Source organism: Lindgomyces ingoldianus, assembly GCF_010093535.1.
Source record: "Lindgomyces ingoldianus strain ATCC 200398 unplaced genomic scaffold BDR25scaffold_30, whole genome shotgun sequence".
NCBI lineage: Eukaryota > Fungi > Ascomycota > Dothideomycetes > Pleosporales > Lindgomycetaceae > Lindgomyces > Lindgomyces ingoldianus.
In genome coordinates, this window is record NW_022985191.1 from 700,942 (window position 1) to 726,189 (window position 25,248).

Consider the following 25,248-nt stretch of genomic DNA (forward strand, 5'->3'; position numbering starts at 1 on the left):
TGAAAGCATTGAATTAGCTTGAGAATGAGACAGGAAGAAAACCTTTCTAAAATCTAAATTTTTACGCGATGACGTCAGTGCATCATGAGAATGTCGAGACGAAAGTGATGAAAACGGAGGTTGAACAACAAACCCCAGCAAGAAAACTACAAGAAGCGACCTGAGTGCAACGTGGACTTGGAGAAAGACGACGACGCTAAATAGCAAAGCTGAAGAGCGCAGAGGGTTAAAATAAACTTCATCGTTCCAAATCAAGAAACGAATGCAAACTAGGCAAAAACGACGACAAACCCAAGAAGTGAGGCATGGAAAGAGCAAAGGGAGCGAAATGGGCGAGAATGGGACCTGGTGAACAGTAGAAATATATATAATTCCAAGTCAATGCGAATTGTTCGGGAAGATTGAAAAGTTTTGAGCGAAAAGTGAGGTATGAAACAGAAAATGCGCCAGGATTCGGGGGAAAAGCGCTGATTCATGTGCCTCAGGCATAGTTCGGCTGGTCACTTGACCCAATTCTCGGTGGTGATTGGGCCGATGGAGCCCTGCCACAGGACGACGCGCCACACCACCTAGTTCCTTACCAAGCAGCTTCCGTCACCGTCAGAGCTATTGGAATTCTCTATGCAGCTCACCCGCGGCCCCGTCCTATTCTTCTCTCCAGCCAGACATCCGTTTGCACGCGTCTTCGACTGCTCACCTTGGTTCTGCTTGAATTTGTCACCACCCGACTGTTGCTCTACTAGTTGCTGCTCGCTAGTCGCACGTAGTCCCGCCGTGACCCTTCTGCTGCGCACCACTCCCACCACTCCTCACCACCCTGTCGGCGCTGTTTGGCCTTGCTTTAGCGCCCTCTAGATCCTCCTTCAACCACATCTCTTCGCCTCAGACCTCACCAGCACCCATCCCATCGCCTACCAGATGGCGACCAGCGACCCCCCTGGTCCTCCCACACCCGGCACCCCCGCTGTAGCTGCAGCTGTGGAGGGTGCACTTTTCCCACAGCAGTTTTTGGCCCTCAGAGCGCTGGTTGAATACGGCTGGAGCAAAGATCGTATTCACGTCTTACTGAGGAGAGGCTTCTCAGACGCAACTGATCTTGTCGGTGCTCTGGACCCAGAAAGCAAGGACAAGATTGTAGGCTCGTTGAATCCGCTCCAAGGCATTTCCGAGACTACTCTGTCGGCATGGTTTGATATTATTACCAGTAAGGCCTCTTAAGGCTCATCTATTGAGGAGTGGTTGCTGATGTCGGAATATAGTCAGGTCCAGCGGTAGACGAACTCCTATCGATAACAGCCCCGACACGAACATGGAGCCCCACTCCCACCCCCACCACCTGAACACCCCACAAGGAAGCTCAAGATCAACGAGCCGCAGGAGGTCTCATGCTGAAATCTCCAATGCGGATTCAACGGACATCACAGAGCCTTCTCAGGAGGTCCAGGAATCCCTAGGCAAGAGGCGCCGCCCCCCCCTGCCTCGAGTACTCGTCCAACGCCATTGCCCCTTTTGCCTAGTTCACCGCAAGAGACCGAAGCCTTTCGTGAACCAGAAGTCTCTGGAAAATCATATCTTGAAAGAACATCTACAAGACTCGGTCGAAGGTACCAGGTTACAAGAGACTGATCTACTTGGTTGTGGATACTGCCCATGCGACGATAACCTAGACTTACAAGGGAACGCTTTTCTCAGTCCCTCGAAACTCGCTCATCACATCGCTAGCGACCACAGCCAGCCTAACAGCCAACAGCCTGTTCGTCTTAATTGGTCATTCAATGCCTCTTTCACCAACCTTCTTTCAGGGCAGCCAAACCTCAGGCGGCCCTGTCTGCGGTTAGTCGGCGACAAGGTTGAAGACATTAAGAAGAAACGGAACCTGTCAAGTCTGCGGCTTGGACTATCATGGAAACTCTCCCATGAAACTTGTGCTCTTCTGGAGAAGCTCCAATATCTGGGAGGAAAGCTCCATAGTGGCCAGACTTCCCTCGACCAAAGCGTTCCTTTTACGCATATTGATGGGAATGATGAAGCTGAAATAAAAAAGCTGGTGTCTGACGCGTACAAACTCGCTCAGAAGGCAGAACTTGAGGTCAAATCACACCAGCAAAATTCAATCCAAAACAATCCATCAATACGTGTAGCACAACACCCGTCTCCTTCCTCTCAACCTAAGGAACTAGCGGGCGTTGGTAGCGGCGCATACGATAAATCATTGTGGCCGACTGCTGCATCTCCCTCTACTCCAGCCCACTCGCATGTGGATCCTGTTGGTCCAGGCCCAAGCTACCTTCCTACTTCTTCCCGCCACATGAGCCCACACGGAGCCACAGGCGGGGCCAACCACCAATACCAGCCCTTGGGAAGTCCTTTCATGACACAACATCAAATGCTCTCGCCTACACAGAATACCTTCCAACCTCACGGCCAGGGCCATCTTTCTATGGCACAGGGTACTGGGGGTCCGTTCATCCAACCTGGGATTCGCCCATCGGCGTATTTGCCTAGTGGAGGGCCGAACTCCCCGCTCGTGGACAATTCTCAGATGTGGGTTAGCGGCCAGGCTGAGCGTTACAGTCCCGTGGAAAACACTATCCATAGCCACAGACTACCAAGCGTAGGTCAAACAAATCAGACCAAGATGTACGATTGGAGGAACATCACCAATCGGAATCTAGGAATACTTGATCCAACCCAGATGACGCATGCCGAGATTCTCGAATTCGTGCACAGTCCCAACCAGAACCAGGGGCAAATGGATGAAGTCCCTCCACAAACGTACCCCATCCGCCAGACGCATCAAGATACCGCTCAGTACTAATAGAACCTTTCCATTCCAAACAGAAATCCTCGGCCACCGGGGAGCATGCACAACGGCTATGATCAATGCTATTAGACCCCATATGTCACATGATGGTCCCACCGTTCCATCTTCTTACCTTGATATCTCGTTGGTTCCATTATACTTTATGACTCTCAATGTTTAACCATGTACTATACCCTATGATATCTTGGATGTACGCAGCGATTGGCGCTCGCGGATTCATATTTACTTTGTTTTGCGCTTTGGAAGGCTTTGACTTCGTTTGGGCATCTGGCATGGATTGGAAATTTTGCATACTCGGGTTTAGCTGCTTTGGCATCTATGAATCGGATTTTCCTACTTTTTAATAGGTCAGTGCATCATTAGATCATCGAAAGTATTGGAGACGCGTTTGCATACCCGCTTGGCAAAGTTTTCGGTTATATCTATTCATACTACAGTTCTATGTGGCTATGCGTTCCTGTTAATTCAAAATGCTTCCGAGGAGTCCCCGAAATCATTCACGCTATCAGCTGCAAATAGTCAATGGTTCATCAGGCTTCTGCTAGGTTAGAGTACATGAGCATGAGGATCGCCTTCTCTGTCGAGAAACTGCAAGGGATGACAGAGCTGATGTTATCAATTAAGCAGTCTCCATCTACCACAAAACCAGCACAAGCCAAGTCATATCAGGTGGGCAAAAAGAGTGAATTAGTGAGACCGTACCCAAGTCATTTTCCATTCATTTGTAGAAAGCTATATACAAGTTCGTCAAACCACTCTACTCCACAACCATAACAATTTGAATCAATCAATAAGTCAATCCTCACCACCGCATCTCCAGAGCATCAGCATCGAGCTTGCAGCATCATATCTACAACCACCGCTTGCTAAGGCTAGAAGCCGCATCCGCGTCCTCGGGGTTGTTCGCCCTCAACGCATCAAGGATCGAGGCCAGGTCGTCTTGTCGCTTGCGGATGCTCGCTTCAGCTGCGTCGGCATCCTCGGGGCTGTTCTCGCGGAGAGCGGCCAAGATGGCGTTTACATCGTCCTGGGGCTCGGGCTCACGCCTCTGGAGAGAGGAGGCGGCGTCAGCGTCCTCGGGGTTGTTGGCGCGCAGGGCGTCGAGGATGGAAGCGACGTCGTCTTGGGGGTCGCGCTTCATGAGGGTAGCAGCAGCATCAGCGTCCTCGGGGTTGTTGGCACGGAGGGCGTCGAGAATAGAGGCGACGTCGTCTTGGGGGTCACGCTTCATGAGCGTGGCAGCGGCGTCCGCATCTTCCGGGTTGTTGGCGCGGAGGGCATCGAGGATAGAGGCGACATCGTCCTGGGGGTCGCGCTTGGCTGTAGCATGTTAGTCTATTGTTCTGGTCAAAGGCTGGAGACAGCAAGTGATTTACCTGACGCAGCGAAGACGGCCCCTGAGAAAGCAGCGACAGTGATAATAGCCGTGAACCTCATATTGACTGATTAACGGGCTGATAGGGACCAGAAGATGGTTGTATTAGATGAAGCGGGAGGATAAGAAAGCAGTATGGACAAGAATATGTAGTGAACGTGACCTGCACAGGAAGACAATTAGAAGGCTGTAGATGTAGTTATTTACACGCCCTCTTTCGCTGGGCACCATCTGCCCTATATACGCCGAAAGCAGCCAGCCAGCTCCTCGGCTTCGCGCTTCTCAAATGGCTTTGGAACACCCTATGGGTGAATAGGTGCCATGGATGGTGTTTGAAGTTTCACGGAACATTCGCAGCCGTGCAGCAACTTTTGCGTCTTCCTCCATCGCAGCAAAGCAAGGCCGCGGCAAACATGGAAACCCCATCTCATTTCATAATCGAATCCCCGATCCGGACATGCTTTGCAACTTGTTTGGAGGGCAAGTGATGCATGCAGTGTTTTGAGGCGTTTCTGAAACATCGCGGAAACACCACACCATCTCAACCTACCTAGTCTCGTACCCAAAGTTTACAAATCTGGCGGCTACATCTCCTTTCATGCCAGTCTAGTTAGGAAACGGATGGGTGTTGTGCGGCGCGGTGAGGCGGGAGTGGCTGTGGAGGAGGGCCAGGGTCAGACGATTCGGGTGGCAGAGTTTTGGTATGAGGTGGACGGGTTTATGCCGAGTGCACGCTGGGTTCGCCACGAAGCTTGTTTTGCTTCAGTATGTGGTATCAGATGCGGTTGCGGATAGCGGGAGGCTTGTTTTGAGGAAATGTATATTCTGGGGATCTCATGTATTACGGTAGATAGATGGCGGAGGTTCGCTTTCAACAGGGAGGACGGGGACTTGAGCGAAGCGCTGGAGCAATCGGATAATAGATGCCTAGTCAGTAGATTATTAGCAAATAGCTCTTCTGTAGAGCGGAATCTGGCCTTACTAATCGGACTCAGACACGAGATATGGGCGTCCATGGGGCCGACTTGTTCGCGAAGCCTCCACACAGAGCATCTATAATCAGCATGGAGAAAGTATACCATACCCTCGAGAATAGAGCCTAGGTTAGTGCAGGTATTCAGAGTGAAATGCTCGTACGTTTTCGCGAGAAGTGCGTGAGTTCGGAGGACTAGAGGGGTTGTCTTGACGGAACCGCCCAACCAGCTTCCAAGGCCATCAGTGACCGTACTTTGTGTGATATGGAGATTTATGGCCTCTCTTCAAGCAATTGAGTCTGAGCAGGCAGCCTCCTCGTCGTGGTGGGCGTGGCGGCTCTGAGCGTCCACGAGCCTAAGAAGTGAGGTTGAGAGTCTTGGCATCGGAACCGGCCAAGTTCTATCACAACGCAACTACTCAACAACCAATGTCCATCCAACGGCATCAATTCGTAATTGGGGAAGCTCGGATTTCATCCGTCTTACTCGATTAAATCAATTGCCTCATTTTTGGACCTCTCACGCACATCACGGTCGAAGCAGCAGCTCCGGCGTTCAGCCTCGGGATGGATGTGGAGCAGTGAAGTGGGAACTTGCTCGTCAGATTGCTCTTCTAAAGTACATGTTTTACACAATCCGACCGGCCACTAAGATAGGAAAAGAGTTGTCTTGTATGCACACACCCATCCGCCAACATTTTCCACCCGGAAGATAGCAGAGTAGTGCCCGAGCCGACTGCCGTGCCGTGCCAATGCCACTGAATGCACCGCTCTACGCAACGTAGAGGAGGAGGAAAGACATCATGAGAGCGAAAAGACCAGTAGCTTCAGCGAAAGCGAAACCCAAGACGGCGTACTGGAAGAGCTGGCCCCTGAGTGACGGGTTGCGGGCGACACCCTGGATGAGCGCGCCAAAAACGGTTCCGATACCGACACCTGCTCCAGCGAGACCGATCGTAGCCATGCCAGCGCCCTGGATCTTAGCGGCGGCAACCATGGCGGCGGCGGTCGACTCAGCAACAATGCCGCGGGACTGGATGACGTTGCGGGCAACGTTGTTCTTGAAAGCATTGCGCATCGTGTTGTTCATGACGAGGCTGTTCTTGGGCGCCTGGTAGCGGACAGCGGCTACAACAGTCAGTCTCAATGGCTGCGCGATGCAATTGACCCACCCGAGCGATGGAGCTTACCCTGTGTTGACACGAACCGAGAAGCCTGCTTGGGGGCGGCCTGAGCCGAGCGGGCGGCCAGGCGGGCGGCGCCGAAAGAGCGAGCGATAGCAACCATTGTGGGTGGTAGGCTGGGGGGGAGTGGAGATGAATTGGGGATGGGATGGAGGTGCAATGGATGGAGGTCGAGGGTGGATGGAGGATGGAGGAGGTGAAGGAAAAAACCTCAGCAAGCGAAGGGGAGCTCTATGGGTGACTAAGGAGGGCCCGAGCTTCTTCGGCCGGCACACCGGAGCATCCGATCCCCCCCGCAACACCACCACCACAACCATCTTGCGATGATAGGCAACATCATTGTTTCACTCACTCTGGTATATAACTTCTGATGCGCACAAATCTGACTTGAATTTTGTTCGCCATTATTCTTGAAAGTGTATTGCCGGGACACATCGAGGCTTCCTGTGAAATACTCCATGACCCTCTTGAGAAGTAGTTTGGAGTCCATATCACGATGTGACTCGATAGAGATGAGCGCGGATGTGCGATTTTCCACTCTTCGAACTGTGGGCTTCATCGAGTATGTTTCTGTCCTCTGCATCTTCGCATTCACATCTTGGCTCAACCTTCATGGCACATAGTAAGCCGGTCGAATCTACTTCAGCTGAATGGGTGTTTCTTTTCCTGAGTCTCAAGTCTCCTTCGTAGAGCCGTTCGGAAACTTCCGTCATCACCCTTTGGGAAAGTGGTTCGTGGCTTCCCTCAGCTGCGGATAATGCCAATCATAGGGCGCTCTCCACAACGCTCGGCTCTTCTAGGCTGCATCTTCCCCTCACCTATTGTCATTCCACGATATGAAACTCTCATGCATTGGGGCGCTTTCATTTCATCAGCTTTTGGTCTCTCTGCATACCCTCAGCTCATCCCCTCAACCGATTCCTCAGTCAACCAGCATCTACCTCCGTCCCAGGCTGATTCCGCATGTGAACTCCAATTGTATTCCTTCTCAATGTTTCACGGCGTATTGTGGGTGTCATCATATGGAATCATCCGTATGTCGTCGTGGACCTTGAGAGATTCTCATGATGTCTCCTGAGCTCGTAAGGTACAGAGGCTGAGCAGGGGTGTATAAATGCAGCGTGACCCCCTCGATCATAATGTCTCCTTTCAAAGCTCCCTCGCTCAACGCATCAATAAATTGCCACCTCTTACCATTCTCAAACCTGCTCGTCTATCGTTGTCTTCAAAATGTCGCAAGAAGCCCAAAAGATCGCCATGACCCCACAGCAGGGCAAGCCAGAGCTCATCGTTATATTTGAGTCCAGCGCCGGTGTGCGCGCACAAAGCTCACCAGGAATGACCGCCGTCGCTTCTTCGTCTGGCAACGATGTCTCGGGAGTTCAGTCGATCCTGAGCAAGCACAATGCCTCCTTGAAGCTCCTCTTCGGCCCAAATGAGGACCGTCTCCGGGCATCCCTAGTTGCTGCATCTTCCACCGCTCAGAAGATCGGGCAGACTCCTCCAGATTTGACGCCCTTCTACAGTGTCCAAGCGGCTGAGGACAAGCTCGACCAGCTTGCCAAGGAACTCAGGGCTGAAAGGACCGTCAAGGCGGCTTATGTCAAGCCTGGTGCAGCCCCGGCCATCTTCGCCCAACCCGACAAAGTGTCAACTGCTGCAGTAGCTTCTGTAACGCCCAATTATCAGTCACGCCAATCATATCTCGATCCTGCCCCCAAAGGTGTAGATGCTGCTTATGCAAACTCGATTGTCGGCGGATCGGGCGAGAGGATGAAGGTCTGCAGCGTCGAGTTCGGCTGGCTATTCACGCACGAAGACCTGATGGAGAACCAATCTGGCGTTATCGCTGGAACTGCCCCTGTTGCCGATAATCACGGCACGGCTACAGTTGGCATTGTCGGTGCAGACAAGAACCCATACGGTGTAACCGGAATCGTGCCGAGAGCAATTTCCTGCGCCAGCTCGGTCGTTGACCAGACTGTTGCTGCCGCGATCAAGAACGCGGCTGACAAGATGAGCCCTGGCGATATCATCTTCATGTCTCTCCACCGACCAGGTCCTAACACTACTGGGTCTGGACAATTCGGCTTCATTGCTTTAGAATGGTGGCCCGACGATTTCGCCGCGATCAAGTATGCCACTAGCAAAGGCATAATCTTCGTCGAGGCTGCAGGGAATGGGTACCAGAATCTCGATGATCCAATCTACGAGACCGCGAGAGCAGCATATGGCTTCCCCTCTTCATACCCCAATCCGTTCAACACCGCCAACCCTTCCTCCGGCGCCGTCATTGTCGGAGGAGGTGCGCCACCCGAAGGAACTCATGGCCATTCCTGGTGGGGTCCTGATCGAAGCCGCCTTGCGTACAGCAACTATGGGTCTCGTGTCGACTGCCAGGGTCAGGGATACGACGTGACAACGACAGGGTATGGTGACCTCCAGGGCGGTGGCCGTCCTGAGCTATATTACACCGATACATTCAGCGGCACTTCTTCCGCGACCCCTATTGTAGCATCTGCATTATGTGCTGCGCAGGGTATCTTGAAAGACTTTGGTAGACGGCCGATTACGGGCGAGGAGTGTAGGCAGCTAGTTCGGAGTACAGGAAGCCCGCAGCAGGATGGTCTGCAGGGTCCCAAAGAAGGACAGAGGATTGGAAATCGTCCTGATCTGCGACAGCTGATACCTGCCGCTTTGAAGCTCACTGAATGGCGGCCAAATGCCCGGCTCTAGGTGTATTAGGCATTATAAGTGGGGAGGTTGTTGGGTGCGCGGTGGAATAAAGGGAGCTGAGCTCCTACAGTCTGATTTCCAATATACACTTATTTCCTTCCTCATACCTAAATGTGAATCATGTTTAAACGTACTTACGAGGCTTGACAGCCTCGTGGTGGTAAAACTCTGACGCAAAAGAGCCTTTGCTAAGTCTTATAGTTAGACAGCCCAATAGACACGTACTTCAATTCATCAAGTTCATATTTGGTATTGGGAGAGCAGACAGCTGAGGTCCGGTAAGGCCTTGAACCAGTGGATCGGGCCAATCGGAGCACCAAGCCGGGGTGAGATAACCAGACTTGGTTGGTCAGTTTTCATGGTTCCAATGGAGAAAGTGCTAGAAAGGTTTCAGAGAGAAAGTAAAGCTCGGGTTCTAAGGTTGATGTCATGAAATAGTTAGAAGGAAAGTATAAGGTCGGTTAGCTCACCCGGGCTTGCCAAATAGAACCCTCCTCTCCACCTTCCACTCTCCACCTTCCTATCAAAATCCATTACGACTATCACTCCTCTCATCACATTACACTCATTTCACACTTTCCTAGTCCTCCTCTTATCTTTGTCCACCTTGCCAAGGAGACAGGGCGCATTCAAACCTAAGAACGGTCCAAATTTCCCCCTTTTCACCTACACCACTCGATACTCACTGAAAGTCAGGAAAAGGTCATGTTCGCAGATCACACTGCCTTGGCTGCTCGTTTTGCGGGGTTGGCCTATAGCCCTCCTCGATACGCGAGACAGTGGCCATAAATATCCTCAGCTCTTCTTGGCTCTCATTTCGTTATCTGATGCCAGGAGCCAAAGATGACAACGTCATCACCCTTGGCGCTGAAGTCTCTTTAGAGGGTTTCAGCCATAGCTAGTCTTGTAAGCTGTTGAGCAGTCTTATCAATTATCCAAGACACCGACAGAGCACATCTCGGAGGGACGCTGTCAACTCGAAGCGAGCTTCGCGCTCAGTTTTGCCTTTCACAGCCAGATAGACTCAAGGGTCAAAGGAGTGTGCCTACCAATCAGAATGTCACAGGATGGCAAGAAATTGTATCGTTGTCTGGAAGCCAGCTGAACATCTTACCACCATTGACTTTCTCCCGGACAAACCGCCAATAAAAGTGCTCAACATGACTTTTTTGCTAAAGATGAAGTTTCTTCCTACATCAGCTTCGTAAAAATGCTAGGCGCTGGACAATTGCTCTGCAAATGGATTTAAAGTGCGCTTTGAGGATGTCTACTAAGATCTCTGGAGTACCCAGATTTCTCCAGAAGTCTTCACATCTTATGCAAGCATACTTACAACACACCCAGTGGATTCAAGTCCATTCGTCATGTACTCTTTCGTTTCCACCTCCGTCTTGCTCTCTTTGAGCGTCTACTTCAGTCTTTCGTTATCCGCCCCAAGCTCACCTCTTACACTCGACCCTCGTATGGGGTCTTATGGGGAGGACAACGATTCCCCATTATGCCCAAAATTCAGGAACTTTACCGCTCTCACAATACAAGACGATTTCTACGGGGCCCGAGACATAAGCTACTTTGTGACAAATACCGGAAGGGTCATCGTCGATGGAGATGTCCTCTACGATGGCACAGAGGATCAGCTGCTTGGACGACGAAAAGGGCAGGGGGGAAACTATAAGCCTCGGTCATTCTCCAACAATAACCGAAAGTGGCCTGGGGGAAAGCTCCGCTACAAGTACGCTTCGAATGATGCTGAGACTAAGCTAAAAGCTATTGTTGATGAAGCAATCAAGCGTTGGAAGACTGGCGCCCCTTATCTCACATTTGAGCGAGTGATGCCGAATAGCAATGCGGGCGAAAATGGAGTGCTTACCATCTCAGCAACAGAGTGCGATGGATGCCACTCCACCATTGGATATCTAAACTCAGACCGTCGAATGAATCTTCAGCAAGCCTGTCCAAGCGGGGGGGGCCAATGCGGAGCCAATACGGCCACACATGAATTCGGGCATGCACTTGGTAAGTCTCAATCCTCCGGCCTCTCCTTGAAGGTAAAGCTGATGCAAAATCAGGCCTAATCCACGAGCACCAACGCCCCGATCGAGAAAGCTACGTCCACTACAACTGCAAAAATCTCGATCCAGGCTGTAACAACATACCAGCGGGCAAGACATGCTGCGACAGTGGTCTCCCAGCAGGCTGCTGCACGAAAAGAGGTAATTTCGATATTCTCACAGACGCCGCTCTCGATCATACTGGCAAATACGACGTTGGATCGATTATGCACTACCGCCGAAATTCCTTCGCTATTTCCGGCAAAGAGACGTTGACCTCCGCTGCGGCTGGTATCGTCGTTCCATCCACCAATGCTGCCAACCCGGACCAAACTGACTTTGATCGCATTTGCAAGATTTACTCTGCGCAATGTGACAAGGTGCAACAGTGCAAAAACAATGGCTGTCCAGCAAATTGCGCAACTTTCCTTCCCTGTCCTAGCGGAACGAAATGTTTTGGTGCCCCGGAGCCACCATTTTGCTGTGAGGCTGAAGCGTTGAATAAGGCATGTGAAGCAAAGAAGCAGAAGTGCAAGCAGTTAGGATGTGATTAGCCGTTGTGGGTGTTCAGCTTAATAGGACTGGCTTGGATTATGTTTATGCAAATGCTGGTGTCGATTCCATCTTGCTCCTGTCTGAATGAATTCTCCTTTCTGTGTCCCTATTTCTTTCCTGTGCTTATCAGCACTTCTGTATTCAATATCGTGTTATTTAAAGAGCAACTTTCTCTTTTACTATATTCCGTTCTAGTTAGTATTATCATACCTTTGGTTCTTCGCCTTCCGTTTCAAATAAACCATATACAGCATTTTCGGGACTGCAATGCAATAGCATAACGCGTGCAACCAAACGAACCCATGAACTCGGAAAACCTTCGCGTGTCAACCTAGGATATAGAAAATCCAGATTAACGATGATTCAACATGAATCTAAGTCGTTCGGACAAGCTTCGTTCCGTCATCTACCCCAGACCGGCTAATGTACCAACCACCTTCAGAATCAGGCACAAATTCTCCGCATTGCTTGTTTGGGATCGCTTAATGATCACCATCTGGAAACGTGATGTTTAAAACAACAGTGTTTCCCGAATTTTCTTTCTACGGTTCCTAAACTTAAGGCCAGAATTTGTCAATTGGAGAGCCAGTGACGATGCGGTCCCGAATTCTTGCCCAGAGCGTCCTTGCAATCGCGTGCTGCACATTAGTACTGGCGGTCGACACTGTGGTGGATGTAGGTTACTCTAAATACAGGGGGCGAGTCGTTGGCGACGGAACGACTCAATGGCTCGGAATTCGATACGCAGCTCCACCGCTTGGTCAACTGCGTTTCGCCGCGCCCAAAAATCCTTTAAATACAACGGGCATTCAGGATGCATCAAAGGTTTGTCTCAAGTTGTATCAGATTACCCAAACGCGCTCACCTCGAGTGTAGTTCGGATCCATCTGCCTGCCACAAAACCCCACAGACTGGTCTGCAAAGCCCAACCCTCGCTTTCAAATTGCCGAGGATTGTCTTTTCTTAAACGTATTTGCCCCGTCAAATGCAACGGCTTCGTCAAAACTGCCGGTTATGTTTTTCATCCAGGGGGGTGGGTTTGGGAGTAATTCGAATGCGAATTATAATGGTAGTGACCTTGCAAGAGAAGGAAACATGGTTATCGTTTCGATAAATTACCGTGTTGGTCCGTGTGGATTCTTACAGTCGGAAGAGGTGGTGAAGGAAGGGAGTTTGAATAATGGGATGAAGGACCAGATTAAGGCGCTGGAGTGGGTTAGGGATAACGTCGAGAAAGTAAGTACATACCTAACAAAGCTTCAAGAACTGTTTAAACCAACCGCTATAGTTTGGCGGAAATCCCGAGCATGTCGTTCTGAACGGCGATTCGGCAGGGGCATCATCCATTGTCATACTACTGGTCTCTCCAGCCCTTCGCAACGCCAACCTCTTCGTAGGCGCAATTTCTGAATCGGCTTCCGAGCCAACTCTCCGCACTCTTGCCCAAGGCCAAGACCAGTACAACTGTCTCTTGAAAGCCTCCGGATGCTCAAATTCCACGGCTTCTCTATCCTGTCTCCGCTCTCTCAATGCCACAAAACTGCAAACAACAAACTGCTGGTTCAACCCACACATCGACGGCTCTATAATCCCAGATACAACCTTCTCCCAGTTCGAGAAAGGAGACTACGCAAAAGTCCCTACGATCTTTGGATCTTGCACAGATGAGGGAACAAAGAATGCCCCTCAAACCACGGACACGCTCTCCGACGCCCATGCATTCTTCTTGAATCAGTGTCCCTCGCTCTCAAACTCCTCTCTGACAGTCCTTGATGAGATGTACATCCTCAACCACACAGCGCCGGTATTCCCCAGCTCAGGAAAGTTGTGGATACAAGCAAGCAACGCGATCGGAGACTTTCGCTCCCACTGTGTCGATAACTTTTACCAGTCTGTTCTCGCTCGCGATGGGATGCCAACGTGGAACTACCGTTACGGTGTCATAGACCCGGATCAAGAAGCCAAAGGGTTTGGGGCTTATCACACAGTCGAGCTGTACGCTGTATGGGGGCCGAATAACACCGATGGGAATCCACCAAAGAGTTATTTGACAAGTAATGCAGGGATTGTTCCGGTGGTGAGGAGCTACTGGACGAGCTTTATTAGACACTTGGATCCGAATGTTGGAAGAATGAGAGGGACGCCGGTCTGGGAGCAGTGGGATGAAGAAAGGAGAAGGATGCATTTTGTGACGAATGAAACGGGGATGGAGAGGATGGGGGGTGATCAATTGAGGAGGTGTGAAGTTCTGGAGCCAATGATGAGAGCACTGGAACAGGACCCACCAAAAGGGGTGAAGACTCAGTTGGATGGAAGTGCAATTCTGTAGGCTGACTACAGTGGTACTATAAAATAGCTTTTCGTGGAAATATATTAAATGATATTGCTTGCAGTGGTTCCCAATCAAGGGTTCCATGACCTGTTCAGCGTTGCAGATGTCTGCTCACACATCCTGCTAGGAGACAGAAAGTTCCGCCTCTTTGTCGGCTGTTGGTGCCCAGCTCTCTGTTAATTAACACATCCATTTCGAGAAAGGTGTCCCCAGCCTACCAATAGTGACGTGGGGAGACCTGCACCCAGCCATATCCTTCTACAATCTTACCCTCATAGTTTCCCTATTATAAGCATATAAGAGTGCCAATATTTCAGCAAGTTGTACCCACCAAAAACTACAGGGAAATTTACGAACCTTCTTACGAGAGGGGAGTTGGGAGCTTAAGTCGAAATGGCAATAGATATCACGGGCACAGCGCCCCGATGTCGAAACTTCATCCGATCCCAGAAAATCATCCCCCCTCTTCCGCATATTCATTCTGTTCCACCCTTCAACCTCGAGTTCAAAATCCCGTCACGCTGTAGGTCCCGTCTGGCACACTCACCCCCGCCTCCTTTATTTTTTGGCGAGCCGGCTATTTAGGTAACGTTCGCAGTCTCTGTTCTTCACCCACGCAGTCTTCAACACCTCGTTCCTTTTTGGTGGCTCCATAGTCCACTTCTCCCTGCGACACGACTAGCAAGGGCATTTCTGCGGTCCACCGAAGGAAGTGAAGAGCGTACTGAGCAAAACGGAGAGGCTGGAGATTATGGTGGCGGCGCCGAGTCATGATGGGAGGAAGGATGTTGGGGGCGTGGAAGGAGGGATGATACTGGGTGCTGAGAGGGAAGATGGAGAGGAAGTGAAGAAATGTTTGGCAATTTGTCTGACGTACTTAGGAAGGAGAAAGGTGGACAAGAACGCAGGGCGGAATCTTGGGGAGCCAATTAAGAGGAAAAGGAAGTCTAAGGCTTCATGAAGATTAGAGACGTAATTGAAGGCCTAAAAAAACCGTCGAAGAGCGTGAGCATTATAATTTCGAAGAGAATCCCTCGGGCTGTGGTGATGGAGGAGGTTTTTGAGAGTTTGGATATGTTGAGCTAGATCAGGGTTGACGGGGATGCAGAAGTGGTGCTCGAGTGTAGGGGCCAGGAGAAAGAGAAGGGGAGGAGAACGGATGGAACCGAAAGTGCAGTCAACGAGAAGTGGCCGAATAGGGAAGAGGTTTTAGAATGTAGGCAAGTCTAGAGACTTGTTCTGAGGTTTTACTAAGTCGTGTTTAGATCTCCAAGCAATCGGGAAGTCTAGTGGAGGAACTGAAAATATTGACATCTTCGACCGAAGAAATGACGCCGGCGAGTATACTCGAGCCAGAGGTGGTTGGTGGGCACTGTGATGCTTGATCCAGCGAGGTGGTGGAGAAGCGTCTAGAAGAGTAATCTAGAGGAATAACACCCCTCAAGGTTGAAGACGTATCTTCATACCCCGCAGCTGATTCACTAGCTGGTAAATAGAAACACCGTTCCTTTAGTTCCTAAAAGACTCTGTAAGCGTTGAAGAATCATTCATGCTAGCCATTCTAGGTTTGAAGTAAGAATGTTCCAAAAACATCATATCACATTGCAATTACCCCCAAAAATACTTTTTATTTCCGTCATATCCGAAAACCCTCGGACACAACCCACACCTGATCCCACAGCTCGCCTCGTTCAAAAAGGTATCAGATCTCCTCATCATCTCCTCGTCCTTGTAGAACTCCCACTAGAATAACACAAAACGATTAAAAGGAATAGCTAGAGTACATAGACCATTATAGATGGTCGGAGGGCAGTATTTCAAACATTAGGTTGGTCTAGATGACCTTGGTGGAGCTTTTGGAGCGTCGACGCAGGGGCTCTATGTCGTGGTGTGGATATAGAAACGTAAAGACTCAAAAAGGGTAGTAGAAAGGAAGGTACGAAGCCTCCACACCGGCCGTAGCGGTGGGAGCAAGCATAAGAAGGCATTATGTCAGCCAAAAGGAAAGAAAACCGAGCCCTATCCCCAGTGCGTAAACTATCATTAGAAGTAACTTCAAAGGAATGATTGATAAGACAGGCAAAGTGACTACTCTGCCATGGAGCTTACTGGTGTGCCAGCTCGGCTTTCGTCAACAATATCGCTGAGCCGCATCTTCTTGTGTCGTGGACCCTCATTTTCGTATTCGTCGAGCCTTCTCTTCAACTCAGCGTCGCGCTGCCTCATCTCTTCGAGCTCAGCCCTTAGCTGTGCCTCTGATGCCCGTAGCTGTGCTTCCGCTTCTCGTGCGGCCATCTCACCCCTTCTCGCTTCCTGCTCGCTCTGTTCTAGTTCTGTGACACGTCCGCGGAAGAGGTCGTTGATGACTTCCAACTCGCTAACGCGTGTCCGTAGGGACGTGTTCTGGGCGCCCAAGGCGTCATAGGATAGCGGAGGTTCTAGATGCGAGCCATTCACGGAGGAGGTGGAGCCGGGGGACGGCTGCCGAAGGTTGAAGGACGGTAGTGAAGGCGAGTGGAAGACCTCGCTATGGAGAACGCCATCGAACATATGCTGTGGGGCGATATTGGCAGGATGCGGAAGGCCTGGCGTGCCAGTGCGCGATATGGGCGACTGCGATCGATCGGAGAGACCAGACGAGATCTTGCCAGAGGGTCGTCGGTGCTGAATATGAACTTGCGAAGGGTCGGCATCCGGATGGGCGGCGGGGAGGCCATTGGCTTCAGCACCCTGGAATATGGTTAGAAGTCGCAGCATCAGCATGGGAAAAGCACGTGTACCTTCTTGCGTCCACCAGGCCCGCCCGTCTTGACGCGGTTGCGGCTCTTGATGACATCAGTTTTGAGAGAGATGGGACGCGGGCGGCCGTGCAGCTTCAGAAAGAGCCCGCAGGCGTTGCACAGGACGGAGCCAGATTCATCGCGTCGCCAAAGCGGCGTCGTGCTGGTGGTGCAGTTCTGGCAGACAGGCTGTGATGGACGTTAGCGGTGGTGGACAAATATTGCTATCGATTGCGAAGTATCGCGATAAGGATAAGCAAGCAAGAGATTTTCGCGAGGGGCTCCCCAGGGCGTGGTGCGACTCAACAGCATCGCGCATCGAACTTACCGGAGAATTGGCCTGTCCGCCAGAGGTTGCGGGCGCGGCGGTTGCGTAGGTCATGCTGTGTCCATTAGAGGGTCTGCTGGAGAGACGTGTTAGTCACGGTGAAAAGCTGCGAGAGAGTGGGTGCTAGTGCCAAGCCGCGATAAGGCCAGGGTGGGCTCCGGCGGGCCATTGCAGCCAGTCGCGCACCCACCTGCCCCAACTTTGGCAGTCGCTGGCACACTTTCACGTCGACACACCGCGTCCAACACGTCCATCACACAACGTACCTGGGAGGGGGTGACGCTCTCTTAGACGGCGTGCTGCGGCTTGAATTATCATTGCTGTGGCCGTTGGTGTTGTCCTTGTTTACTGCCGGGCTGCACGATGCTACCGACGCCAGGGCCGAGAGGGCAGGTAGCTGGAACGACCCATGGCTGCCGTGTCGATGTTGCGTGAACGAGGCCACCGTTGATGTGGATGACGGGCGCGAAATGTCATGGCCTATTGAAGGCAGTGTTTTGTCGTCGAGTGAGGACGCCGTCTTGAAGGCCGGCAGGTCGAAGACCTGAAGTATAGATGGGCGACGGAACGATTCGAGGGCCGTGGGCCGGGGGAGGATGGTGGTCGCCAGAGCGGAAGCCGTTGTGTATTAGAGATGGAGAAACGCAAGAGTGCGCTTCTCACAATTCGATAGGCAAAAAGAAACGTGCAGGAATTCTCAAAATAAAACGCGGAACGGAGAACGCTGAGCGCGGGCAGAACACTGAAAGAGAGCGACGTGATGGAGCGAGCCTTGTGGTTAAAGAGCGACGACGTGCAAAAAGTAGATGCAAAAGAGCGTGGAGCAAGTAGAGTCTGTCAAGAAGGAGGGTCCACGGCAATGAGGAACAAGGTACAGTACAAATTCCTCGTGTTGGCTGGTTGTGGATAAGGGGGCAAAGGCCCGCACATCCCTGGCATCGATAGTGATATCGGTCACTACCAGGCTTAAATTGTGCTAATTTGATTTCCTGCATGACGTTCAAAACCCGTCGTAGCGCCCTCCAGTCTCCTTTCAGTCCGACGGTTTTACGACCGTCGTACAGAGATCGTCCTCCAAGTGAGGCATCATTCAAGATCGCCCTGCGTTGCCTTAATCCTGGCCTGTGGTTACAGTGACTTGAGACAGAGGCAATTGAAACACGCCCTGTGCCGCCAACGCTGAACGGCCACAGCTGAGCGCCATCCGTGGCCCTCATGCAGGGCTGACGGCCGTTCACTCGTCATATTGAAGCAGTTCCCGTTTTGTCCAATGCCATCTCCGGGGGCGCTTAAGCAAGAGGCTCCTGGCGCGTATCCGAAGATTCTCAGGGGAAATCGGCGCGCGAACCCCAGAATACGGTTAGCATCCGTGCCAAGCCTGCTTGGCTTGCAGCCAATCAGCGTCGGATTGAGGCGAGGGTGAGCTAATGGAGACGGGGAAATCGTAGCTCGAGTTGCACCACCGTTGATTTAGTGGACAAACAAAACGGCAGGTAAATTCAGCCAGAGTACGCGTCACTTGTGACTTAGCACCTCTATCTAGCTTAAACTTACGAATATATCTTGCTTGACGATAAGATCCCGCAATGTTTGACAATTCTACCTTCCAAAGCCAAACCAGCCTTTCTTCGCAGGCCGGTGTTCCTCTGCCTTCTTCTCCACCACCTGCATTTTATCTGGTACTGGCTCTTGGACTGGCTTCTCTCGTCCAGGATACTCGATATAGTTCCACGCGACATCGAAGAAGAGAGGCTTTACTGGTACTGGCTTCAGTTTCGGTGGCCATGTTACAAGGTTCTTCAGGTCTACGGAACCTGATGTGGGGTACTCGTTTAGCCTCTCTACGACTGGCGCCGCATTAATCATCTGAGCTTTCACTGCCATGTCCGAGTGGGCAGAGAGTTGAATCAATGTCACTAGTCCTCGATAATGCGAGGTGAGATTCTCCAGCTTTTGCTTTAATGACTCGGCCTGTTCAGAAGAAACCACCAGCCTTGGAGCTTTGGATGCGGAAGGTGTAGGTTTTGGTGCGGACACGGCTTGCGAAGAGAGCGATAATGCTCGGTTGCATAGTGCCAGTGCCTCTTTTGGAGATGACAAGATAGCGTGAGATTGCGCAACGCTCAGGCATTTGAGTGCCTGGAAGTACGCACGTTGGCCATCTAGTTCGGCCAAAAACCCAGCGTCTCGAACAGCACCTCTCAAATCTTTGATCGAATCGATACTTTGTAGGATGGCATCGTACAGTGCTACACGTTCTCGTAATCTTGCCAACTTTCGGCCTGTTGGTTCCTCTCGCTCGACCAACTCTTTCCCGTCCTTGCGTAGCCGTCGTGGTTTTTGAGGTGGAGTTGGAGAAAATATAAGCCCGTCATCGGAGCCGATGAGAACCCGATTTCGACCAACGCGCCAAGAGACCAGATTGTAGTTCACCGCAAGACTTGTCACGCGGAGATCTTGCATCCTTGAGTCACCCTCGTCAACTCCTTCTTTCTCCAACTCTTCAATGGCTCTGCGTGTTGCATCTGCAGCGTCTTGGCTGGTAATGAGAACGTCATCGTAAGCAGCAGCTCTGTCTTTTAGTGAGATGGATGTGCCAACTTGTTTGTCAAGCTCAGCAGAGGCGGTTTCTACCAAAACGAGAGCCTGGCCGATGGCAGCATCGACAATGTTTGCTGCCCGTTTGCGCCATACAATAGTAGAACCTACACTAGTCAGAAACGTAAAACTGAAGGTGCGGAAAGTTCCACCTGAGGGAGCAGTGTCCTCCTCCTGTAGTGCGCTAGCGTCAAGCTTCTCCACGGCTTGAGTCAGCTCCGACTCCTCTTTCGGGAAGAACTTCTTGGCCACTGCGGACACGCCCACGGTCCTCGGAATTCGATGTTGATATGCGGCATAACGTATGCTAGGGTCGGTCGTCCCTGCTAAAACATCTTTGAACAAATCCTTCTTTGTTGCCTTCAGGAGGCTGTTGTAAATTACCCTGGCGGCCGAGTAGTTGGTCAGACATGATTTCCACCTGTCCGGTGACGCATTCATCTTTTTTATGCCTTCTGCCTGCTTTTCAAAATCTTTCGCTCCAGCTAAGGAATATGCGTATGCTTTTGCTTCTAAAACGTCCGTATCCGTAGCTCCACAGGCGGGGTCCGAGAGAAGGCCAACGACCTCTTCTGCATAGATGACAGCTTTGTGCAATCTCGATATTATATGCTGACGCGTCGAGCCTGTTATACTCTTGTCTGCGTTGTCTTCTGCGTGAGAAGCCTTCATGAACATTGCATGTGCCCATGCTCGCTCGGACGTAAGAAGGAGAAGGTTGAGAAACCTGCATAATGTTAGAAATGCCGTTTAAGATTGTATCAAATCATACTCAACGTCTCTCCCAATCTGCTCCGCTGTGACGGGCGCCTTTGGGGCATATTTCGCGTTCTTGCCTGTTGCTCGTCCAAGCTTTTTCCTCACAGTGCGCAGTCGGCCGGAAAGCTGCCCTCGATATGTGTTGTAGTCACCCAAAAGAAGCGCCGACTCCCTGTGGTCGATTATGAATTTGGTGATATCCATGGCATAATGGTGCTCTTGAAGCGTAGTTGAAATGTGGGAGTGGCGGGGCATTGGTGGTCTCGGCGCCATGTTTCCCCGAGCCGAGCGCGTGATATGTCAGGATGAACTTTTTCTGCCGAGGACTGAGGTCATCCATCCGCATCCACACATTTCCATCCGTCGGTTCTCGTTTGTAGTATATTTCTTTCATTCCACCTGCTCTTACTTGTGGCGTTCCGGGGCTTGCATCTAATTGCTCTCACTGTGGGCTTTTGCTGTGGAATTCGGAGGCATGCAAAGCTGTGAGCTCCGATCTCGACTACTCGTACACACGACGAGGACTTCTCTAACGAACTTAGCCCATAGAACTTGCCTTGTTACCCGGTAATTCGTGGTGGTGATCATCACGCCCCAGACGCTGAGGCTGATGCTTGAGCGAGCTTCGACATGCCTCGAAACTGGTGGACGACAGCTCCTTCGACCCCCCAAACGATGCGTACGCAGTCGTCGAATGCTGCATTCCTCCTTTTGGCATCACGGTGCGAGCGATTTAAGCCTCCCAATATGGTGGTCGTCTGATTTGATTTCGAATCACCCGGATTTTGACTCGGACGACAAGTCGAGGGGACAGAGAGGCCACAATGGATTGCTCCTAGATTTTCTCTACCCAGAAAAGACTCTTGCTCTAATTCGAAGAATGTCAATTTGCAAATGGAATGTCTTGCAAACCCAACGGAGACTTTGTCTTCATGGAACTAGTGTGCGGCAGTTCTCCACACGCAGGGATGGGCAGGAGCTGGACGAGGAGATTTATCTGGAAAAGCTGGCACTGCAAGAAGAGGTTGACCAGAGACTGGAGGGTTCCACTGCACGTGATGCGCTTCGAGATATACTAGACACGAGCGAGCTTGGAAAGCAAGAGTTGGCATGGCGCCTTTACTCTACAATCCAGGAACGGAGTCGAACACCTGATTTGCGTGCCGATCTTCTCGAATATCTTGCTTGTCCCGTGGCCTCGTTCGACGCCAATCGCATGCTTCGAGTATTCAACACTCTACCGCACGAGCACCGTCGAGCATCGTCATATCGAATCGCCATTTCTGCCTACATCGCATTGAGAATGGTAGGGCCGGCGGTTCAACTTCACGAAGAAGCTGCAACTGGAAAAGTTGGGCTCCAATTTGGGACACATATCGTTCTTGGACAGACCGTACAGGACAATCAGTGGGACCTCACCCTCCGCGTATTCAAGGCTTTTTGGCGCCGTGTCTCTCGCGAAAACGACTTCAAATCGATTTGGACCAAACCAAAGGGGGTCCTCTGGGGGGCCATCTGGGCTTCTATAGCAGAAATACCAGACTTGAAGAATAATCTACTGTCTTTGCTCCAATACGTTCGACAATTCCAACATGAAATTCAATCCAACGACGAAAACAAGGAGGCACTGAGACTCTTCATGGCTGGATTCGTGCCCGAAGTCACTTTACAGACCCTAAATGTGGATGATCCGGATGAAGACGTTATATGGCACTTTTTCACCAATCTTTTCCGCGACATTCGGACTCTTGGCCTTCAAACTGCGCACTTTTATAATAGTGCTATTGGACAGATGTTGAATTTGCTGAGATACCAAGAGTACTTTCAGCGTAGTAAGCCTTTTCTGGAGCTGTACAGACAATACCGAGAAGACGCGCTCCATAATCCTGACCCAAACTTCCGACCCCCAATGCGTTTGCTTATGCGACTGATGCATCAAGTCGGCGACAAAGGCAGTCTTAATGGCATCGCTGGCTTAGTCAGTGATTGGCACTTGTTTCACCCGAATTCCCCCCTTCCGTATGACGCCCTGGTCTACCTTCTGGAATTTTATGCAGGATTCGGAGACGCTGAGAGCGTCCACGAATATTTCAGCCAAATTCGTGAACGGTATAGCCACAAAATCGACCTGCGCGTTCTATCTTCGCTCCTATTTGTGTATGCTAGACGCATCGACGTTCGCAGTACGGGGAAACAGTTTGAGCGAATATCTGGAGAATTTGGGCTGGCGCCGGACACTACATGCTGGAACATTTTGCTTCTTGCGTATGCGAGAGCCGATGACCTAGACGGCGCCCTCCACTGCTTTAGCCGGATCCTGGAGTCGGGGATACAACCCGACAAGCATACTTTTGGGCCACTGTTGAACCTCTGCGCCAGCAGGGGGGATGTCGAGGCATTTGAAGAAATCTTTTCCAAAGCTCAGCAGCTCAAAGTTCACCTTCGAAATGAGGCAGTTGCAAGAGCTGGCTATGTGCAGGCGTGCCTAAATTCAGACGATGTTGAAGGCGCCGAGGCGATTGCTCAAGGAATGCTCGCCGATCACCGTGCCGGCACTCTTCACGGCCCTCTCACACCTGCATGGAACCTTATCATCCAACATTACGCGCTTCAAAAAGATGTTGCGTCGAGCCGACGAGTCTACAAACAGATGGTTGAGAACGGCATTCCTCTTGATACTTGGACGTATGCTGGGCTGATGCGCTCCCTAGTCGAGCTCCGCCAAACCAATGCTGCCTATAAGATCTTGAGAGTCACCATGCCAAGAAACCAAGTCAGGGGTCACGCATTCCACTACGCGCTCGTCATGACGGGGTTCATCCGCGAACGTCAATTTCATCGCGCTATGGAGGCTCGCAAACGGATGTTGCGCCGGAACGTGCTGCCAACTGTGAGCTCCCACCTTGCCTCCTTAGAAACGATTGGCATAAACGAGCTGCGAAAGCTTCAAGATGCGGGCGACGAAAACCCACTCACGCGGCTGGTGGAAGTGGAGGAATCACTCCGAGAGATGTTGTTGGAAAGCTACGAGTCCTCTTTGGCCCTTCGACAGCCCCGTCGTGCCCGATTGCTTGGTATGGCGCAGGATAGCGTCCCCGAGGGATATTTTGGGTTTCTCATATTGCTCTACAGTGCACGGGGGGCGTATGCCATTTGCAAGGAGCTGTTCGAAGCTGCGTCCATTGGGAAATCAGATGAGGCGGGATACGAGGCCCCCATCGGTCTCCTCACTGCGATCATGGAGGCACATCTTGCAGCAAAGGAATATGATGAGGTTGCAAAATGTTGGGAGCTCGCGCGATTGCAAGCAGATAAGATGACCAAGACTTGGCACCAGGCTACCACAGATCCCGACCCCCCCAAAATTGAGTTCGGTTCTCTGGTCGACCCGTCTGTGATAGCCCAGGCCGCAGAGGCAAGGATTGCGAGCAACCGCCGACAGATACTTTTCAAGACCTCCAGGATTTACATTCGGAGCCTCCTCGCCCAGGAGAGCCCACAGAGTCTCCAACAGGCGATGAGGACTATCTCTAACCTGCTCACGAACGGGTATATTATCGACAATCTCACCTGGAATGAATTCATCCAGATGCTTGCGCGAAGAGGCAGGGTCATGGATGCGTTCACTGCTTGTGAGGCCTACCTCATGCCAAACTTCCCCGGCTGGCGCCAGCAGCATCCGGCGTATGTCCGTCGTGAGCAGACCGGCTATTCGTACATGGAAGTTAGACACGACGACCTATCGAGGAAGACCCTTATGCCGCGGTACCGCACGCTGGTCTTCCTCGCAGCTGCCTACGGCCAGATCAAGCGCGAGGAGGCCAACGGCATGGGGTATAATCCTGAGTACGGCGGCTGGGCGCGCGAGGTGCTGGAAAAGATTGCGCCGCTGACCGTCCGCGCGATTGAAACGATGCCAAGGACGAGGGATAGGCTGCAGCAGATGTACGTCCTGGGCATGTAGTGTATTATCCTGTATATAGAGTGAAGGTGTGTATGTATAGTGTACGTTTTAGCTTGTATGATATGCTATGGAATGTGTGGATGTTGACCTTGGCACATGGGAGCTACAGGCACTATTTTGACGTGCTTGTGAACCACAGTTCTGCAACTCTTGAATAGATTGCTTGGAGAGATAGAATTAATTTGGGAAATTAACAGTCTAGCTAAAGAGATTCGTGGTACTTCGTTTCCTGGACAGCTAATACATACTGACAACATCTTGATATGGTTGCCCACCACTAGCTAAGTAGTTTCAGTCAAATTCCTCACTCCTCTCATCAACTATAAACTCTGCAATCCACAACCGGTCTTGTACCTCCATATCCGAACTAAAATCCCCAATATCTCCTTGTGCTAGAGGGTCGGCGACTGTAGCTTCAGGCACTCCGTTCAAGTCCAGAGTTGGGATGGAATCCTGTTCCTCATCAACGTCGTCGACTGCTCCGTGGGCCAAGAGGAGATTGCTGATATCTATGTGACCTCGCCTTCTTGCAAGCCAGAGAGCGGTTTTGTTACTAGACAGAGAATCCCAGTGGTAGTTACCAGTGCGTATGTTTGTGTCGATGTCTTTGTGACTGAGGAGTGCCTTTACAACTTTTAGATTCCCCTGAATTGCAGCTTCATGTATTGGTGTTTCGCCCCATATATTGCTGCAATTGACTTCGATGTCTTTGTGGCTAAGGAGTAGCTTTACGGTTTCTAGATCCTCCCGACTTGCAGCTATATGTATTGGTGTATTGCCAGAACTATT

The 25,248-nt window shown here is 51.2% G+C and overlaps 11 protein-coding genes across 11 annotated transcripts; 6 read left to right on the top strand and 5 right to left on the bottom strand.

Annotated features, from left to right (window-relative positions):
* Window positions 1-632: 632 nt before the first annotated feature.
* Window positions 633-3,229, top strand: BDR25DRAFT_345074 (uncharacterized protein). The gene is made up of 2 exons (XM_033694009.1): window positions 633-1,204; window positions 1,260-3,229. The coding sequence occupies exons 1-2, from the start codon at window positions 919-921 to the stop codon at window positions 2,816-2,818; spliced, it is 1,845 nt and encodes a 614-aa protein (XP_033544179.1). The 5' UTR covers window positions 633-918; the 3' UTR covers window positions 2,819-3,229.
* Window positions 3,230-3,624: 395 nt separating this feature from the next.
* BDR25DRAFT_345075 (uncharacterized protein) lies at window positions 3,625-4,261 on the bottom strand (the record flags this gene model as incomplete). Its single annotated transcript, XM_033694010.1, has 2 exons — window positions 3,625-4,144; window positions 4,201-4,261. The coding sequence occupies 2 exons, from the start codon at window positions 4,259-4,261 to the stop codon at window positions 3,675-3,677; spliced, it is 531 nt and encodes a 176-aa protein (XP_033544180.1). The 3' UTR covers window positions 3,625-3,674.
* Window positions 4,262-4,334: 73 nt separating this feature from the next.
* Window positions 4,335-5,629, top strand: BDR25DRAFT_358877 (uncharacterized protein; the record flags this gene model as incomplete). The annotated part of the gene is made up of 11 exons (XM_033696007.1): window positions 4,335-4,348; window positions 4,375-4,558; window positions 4,592-4,670; window positions 4,706-4,803; window positions 4,845-4,964; window positions 4,995-5,129; window positions 5,195-5,272; window positions 5,303-5,353; window positions 5,403-5,491; window positions 5,518-5,535; window positions 5,572-5,629. The coding sequence occupies 11 exons, from the start codon at window positions 4,335-4,337 to the stop codon at window positions 5,627-5,629; spliced, it is 924 nt and encodes a 307-aa protein (XP_033544181.1).
* A 125-nt stretch (window positions 5,630-5,754) lies between these two features.
* On the bottom strand, window positions 5,755-6,485 carry BDR25DRAFT_305727 (uncharacterized protein). The gene is made up of 2 exons (XM_033690469.1): window positions 6,363-6,485; window positions 5,755-6,300 (listed from the first exon to the last, which is right to left on the bottom strand). The coding sequence occupies exons 1-2, from the start codon at window positions 6,457-6,459 to the stop codon at window positions 5,945-5,947; spliced, it is 453 nt and encodes a 150-aa protein (XP_033544182.1). The 5' UTR covers window positions 6,460-6,485; the 3' UTR covers window positions 5,755-5,944.
* Window positions 6,486-7,508: 1,023 nt separating this feature from the next.
* On the top strand, window positions 7,509-9,314 carry BDR25DRAFT_305728 (subtilisin-like protein). The gene has a single exon (XM_033690470.1). The coding sequence runs from the start codon at window positions 7,587-7,589 to the stop codon at window positions 9,090-9,092; it is 1,506 nt and encodes a 501-aa protein (XP_033544183.1). The 5' UTR covers window positions 7,509-7,586; the 3' UTR covers window positions 9,093-9,314.
* Window positions 9,315-10,456: 1,142 nt separating this feature from the next.
* On the top strand, window positions 10,457-11,697 carry BDR25DRAFT_376309 (zincin; the record flags this gene model as incomplete). The annotated part of the gene is made up of 2 exons (XM_033697439.1): window positions 10,457-11,108; window positions 11,162-11,697. The coding sequence occupies 2 exons, from the start codon at window positions 10,457-10,459 to the stop codon at window positions 11,695-11,697; spliced, it is 1,188 nt and encodes a 395-aa protein (XP_033544184.1).
* Window positions 11,698-12,292: 595 nt separating this feature from the next.
* On the top strand, window positions 12,293-14,027 carry BDR25DRAFT_327561 (triacylglycerol lipase-like protein; the record flags this gene model as incomplete). The annotated part of the gene is made up of 3 exons (XM_033692341.1): window positions 12,293-12,523; window positions 12,575-12,934; window positions 12,987-14,027. 3 exons carry the CDS (start codon window positions 12,293-12,295, stop codon window positions 14,025-14,027), a joined length of 1,632 nt encoding a protein of 543 aa, XP_033544185.1.
* A 2,091-nt stretch (window positions 14,028-16,118) lies between these two features.
* Window positions 16,119-17,192, bottom strand: BDR25DRAFT_317087 (uncharacterized protein; the record flags this gene model as incomplete). The annotated part of the gene is made up of 3 exons (XM_033691646.1): window positions 16,119-16,760; window positions 16,811-16,999; window positions 17,139-17,192. The coding sequence occupies 3 exons, from the start codon at window positions 17,190-17,192 to the stop codon at window positions 16,119-16,121; spliced, it is 885 nt and encodes a 294-aa protein (XP_033544186.1).
* Window positions 17,193-18,560: 1,368 nt separating this feature from the next.
* On the bottom strand, window positions 18,561-20,711 carry BDR25DRAFT_292483 (uncharacterized protein). Its single transcript, XM_033688662.1, has 3 exons — window positions 20,509-20,711; window positions 19,889-20,463; window positions 18,561-19,843 (listed from the first exon to the last, which is right to left on the bottom strand). Exons 1-3 carry the CDS (start codon window positions 20,697-20,699, stop codon window positions 18,738-18,740), a joined length of 1,872 nt encoding a protein of 623 aa, XP_033544187.1. The 5' UTR covers window positions 20,700-20,711; the 3' UTR covers window positions 18,561-18,737.
* A 133-nt stretch (window positions 20,712-20,844) lies between these two features.
* On the top strand, window positions 20,845-24,698 carry BDR25DRAFT_267511 (uncharacterized protein). The gene is made up of 2 exons (XM_033687052.1): window positions 20,845-20,980; window positions 21,038-24,698. Exon 2 carries the CDS (start codon window positions 21,106-21,108, stop codon window positions 24,457-24,459), a length of 3,354 nt encoding a protein of 1,117 aa, XP_033544188.1. The 5' UTR covers window positions 20,845-20,980; window positions 21,038-21,105; the 3' UTR covers window positions 24,460-24,698.
* On the bottom strand, window positions 24,697-25,194 carry BDR25DRAFT_358882 (uncharacterized protein; the record flags this gene model as incomplete). Its single annotated transcript, XM_033696008.1, has 2 exons — window positions 24,697-24,716; window positions 24,768-25,194. Coding segments are annotated over 2 exons (447 nt in total), but the record flags the coding sequence as incomplete, so codon positions are not given.
* Between the last annotated feature and the right edge of the window lie 54 nt (window positions 25,195-25,248).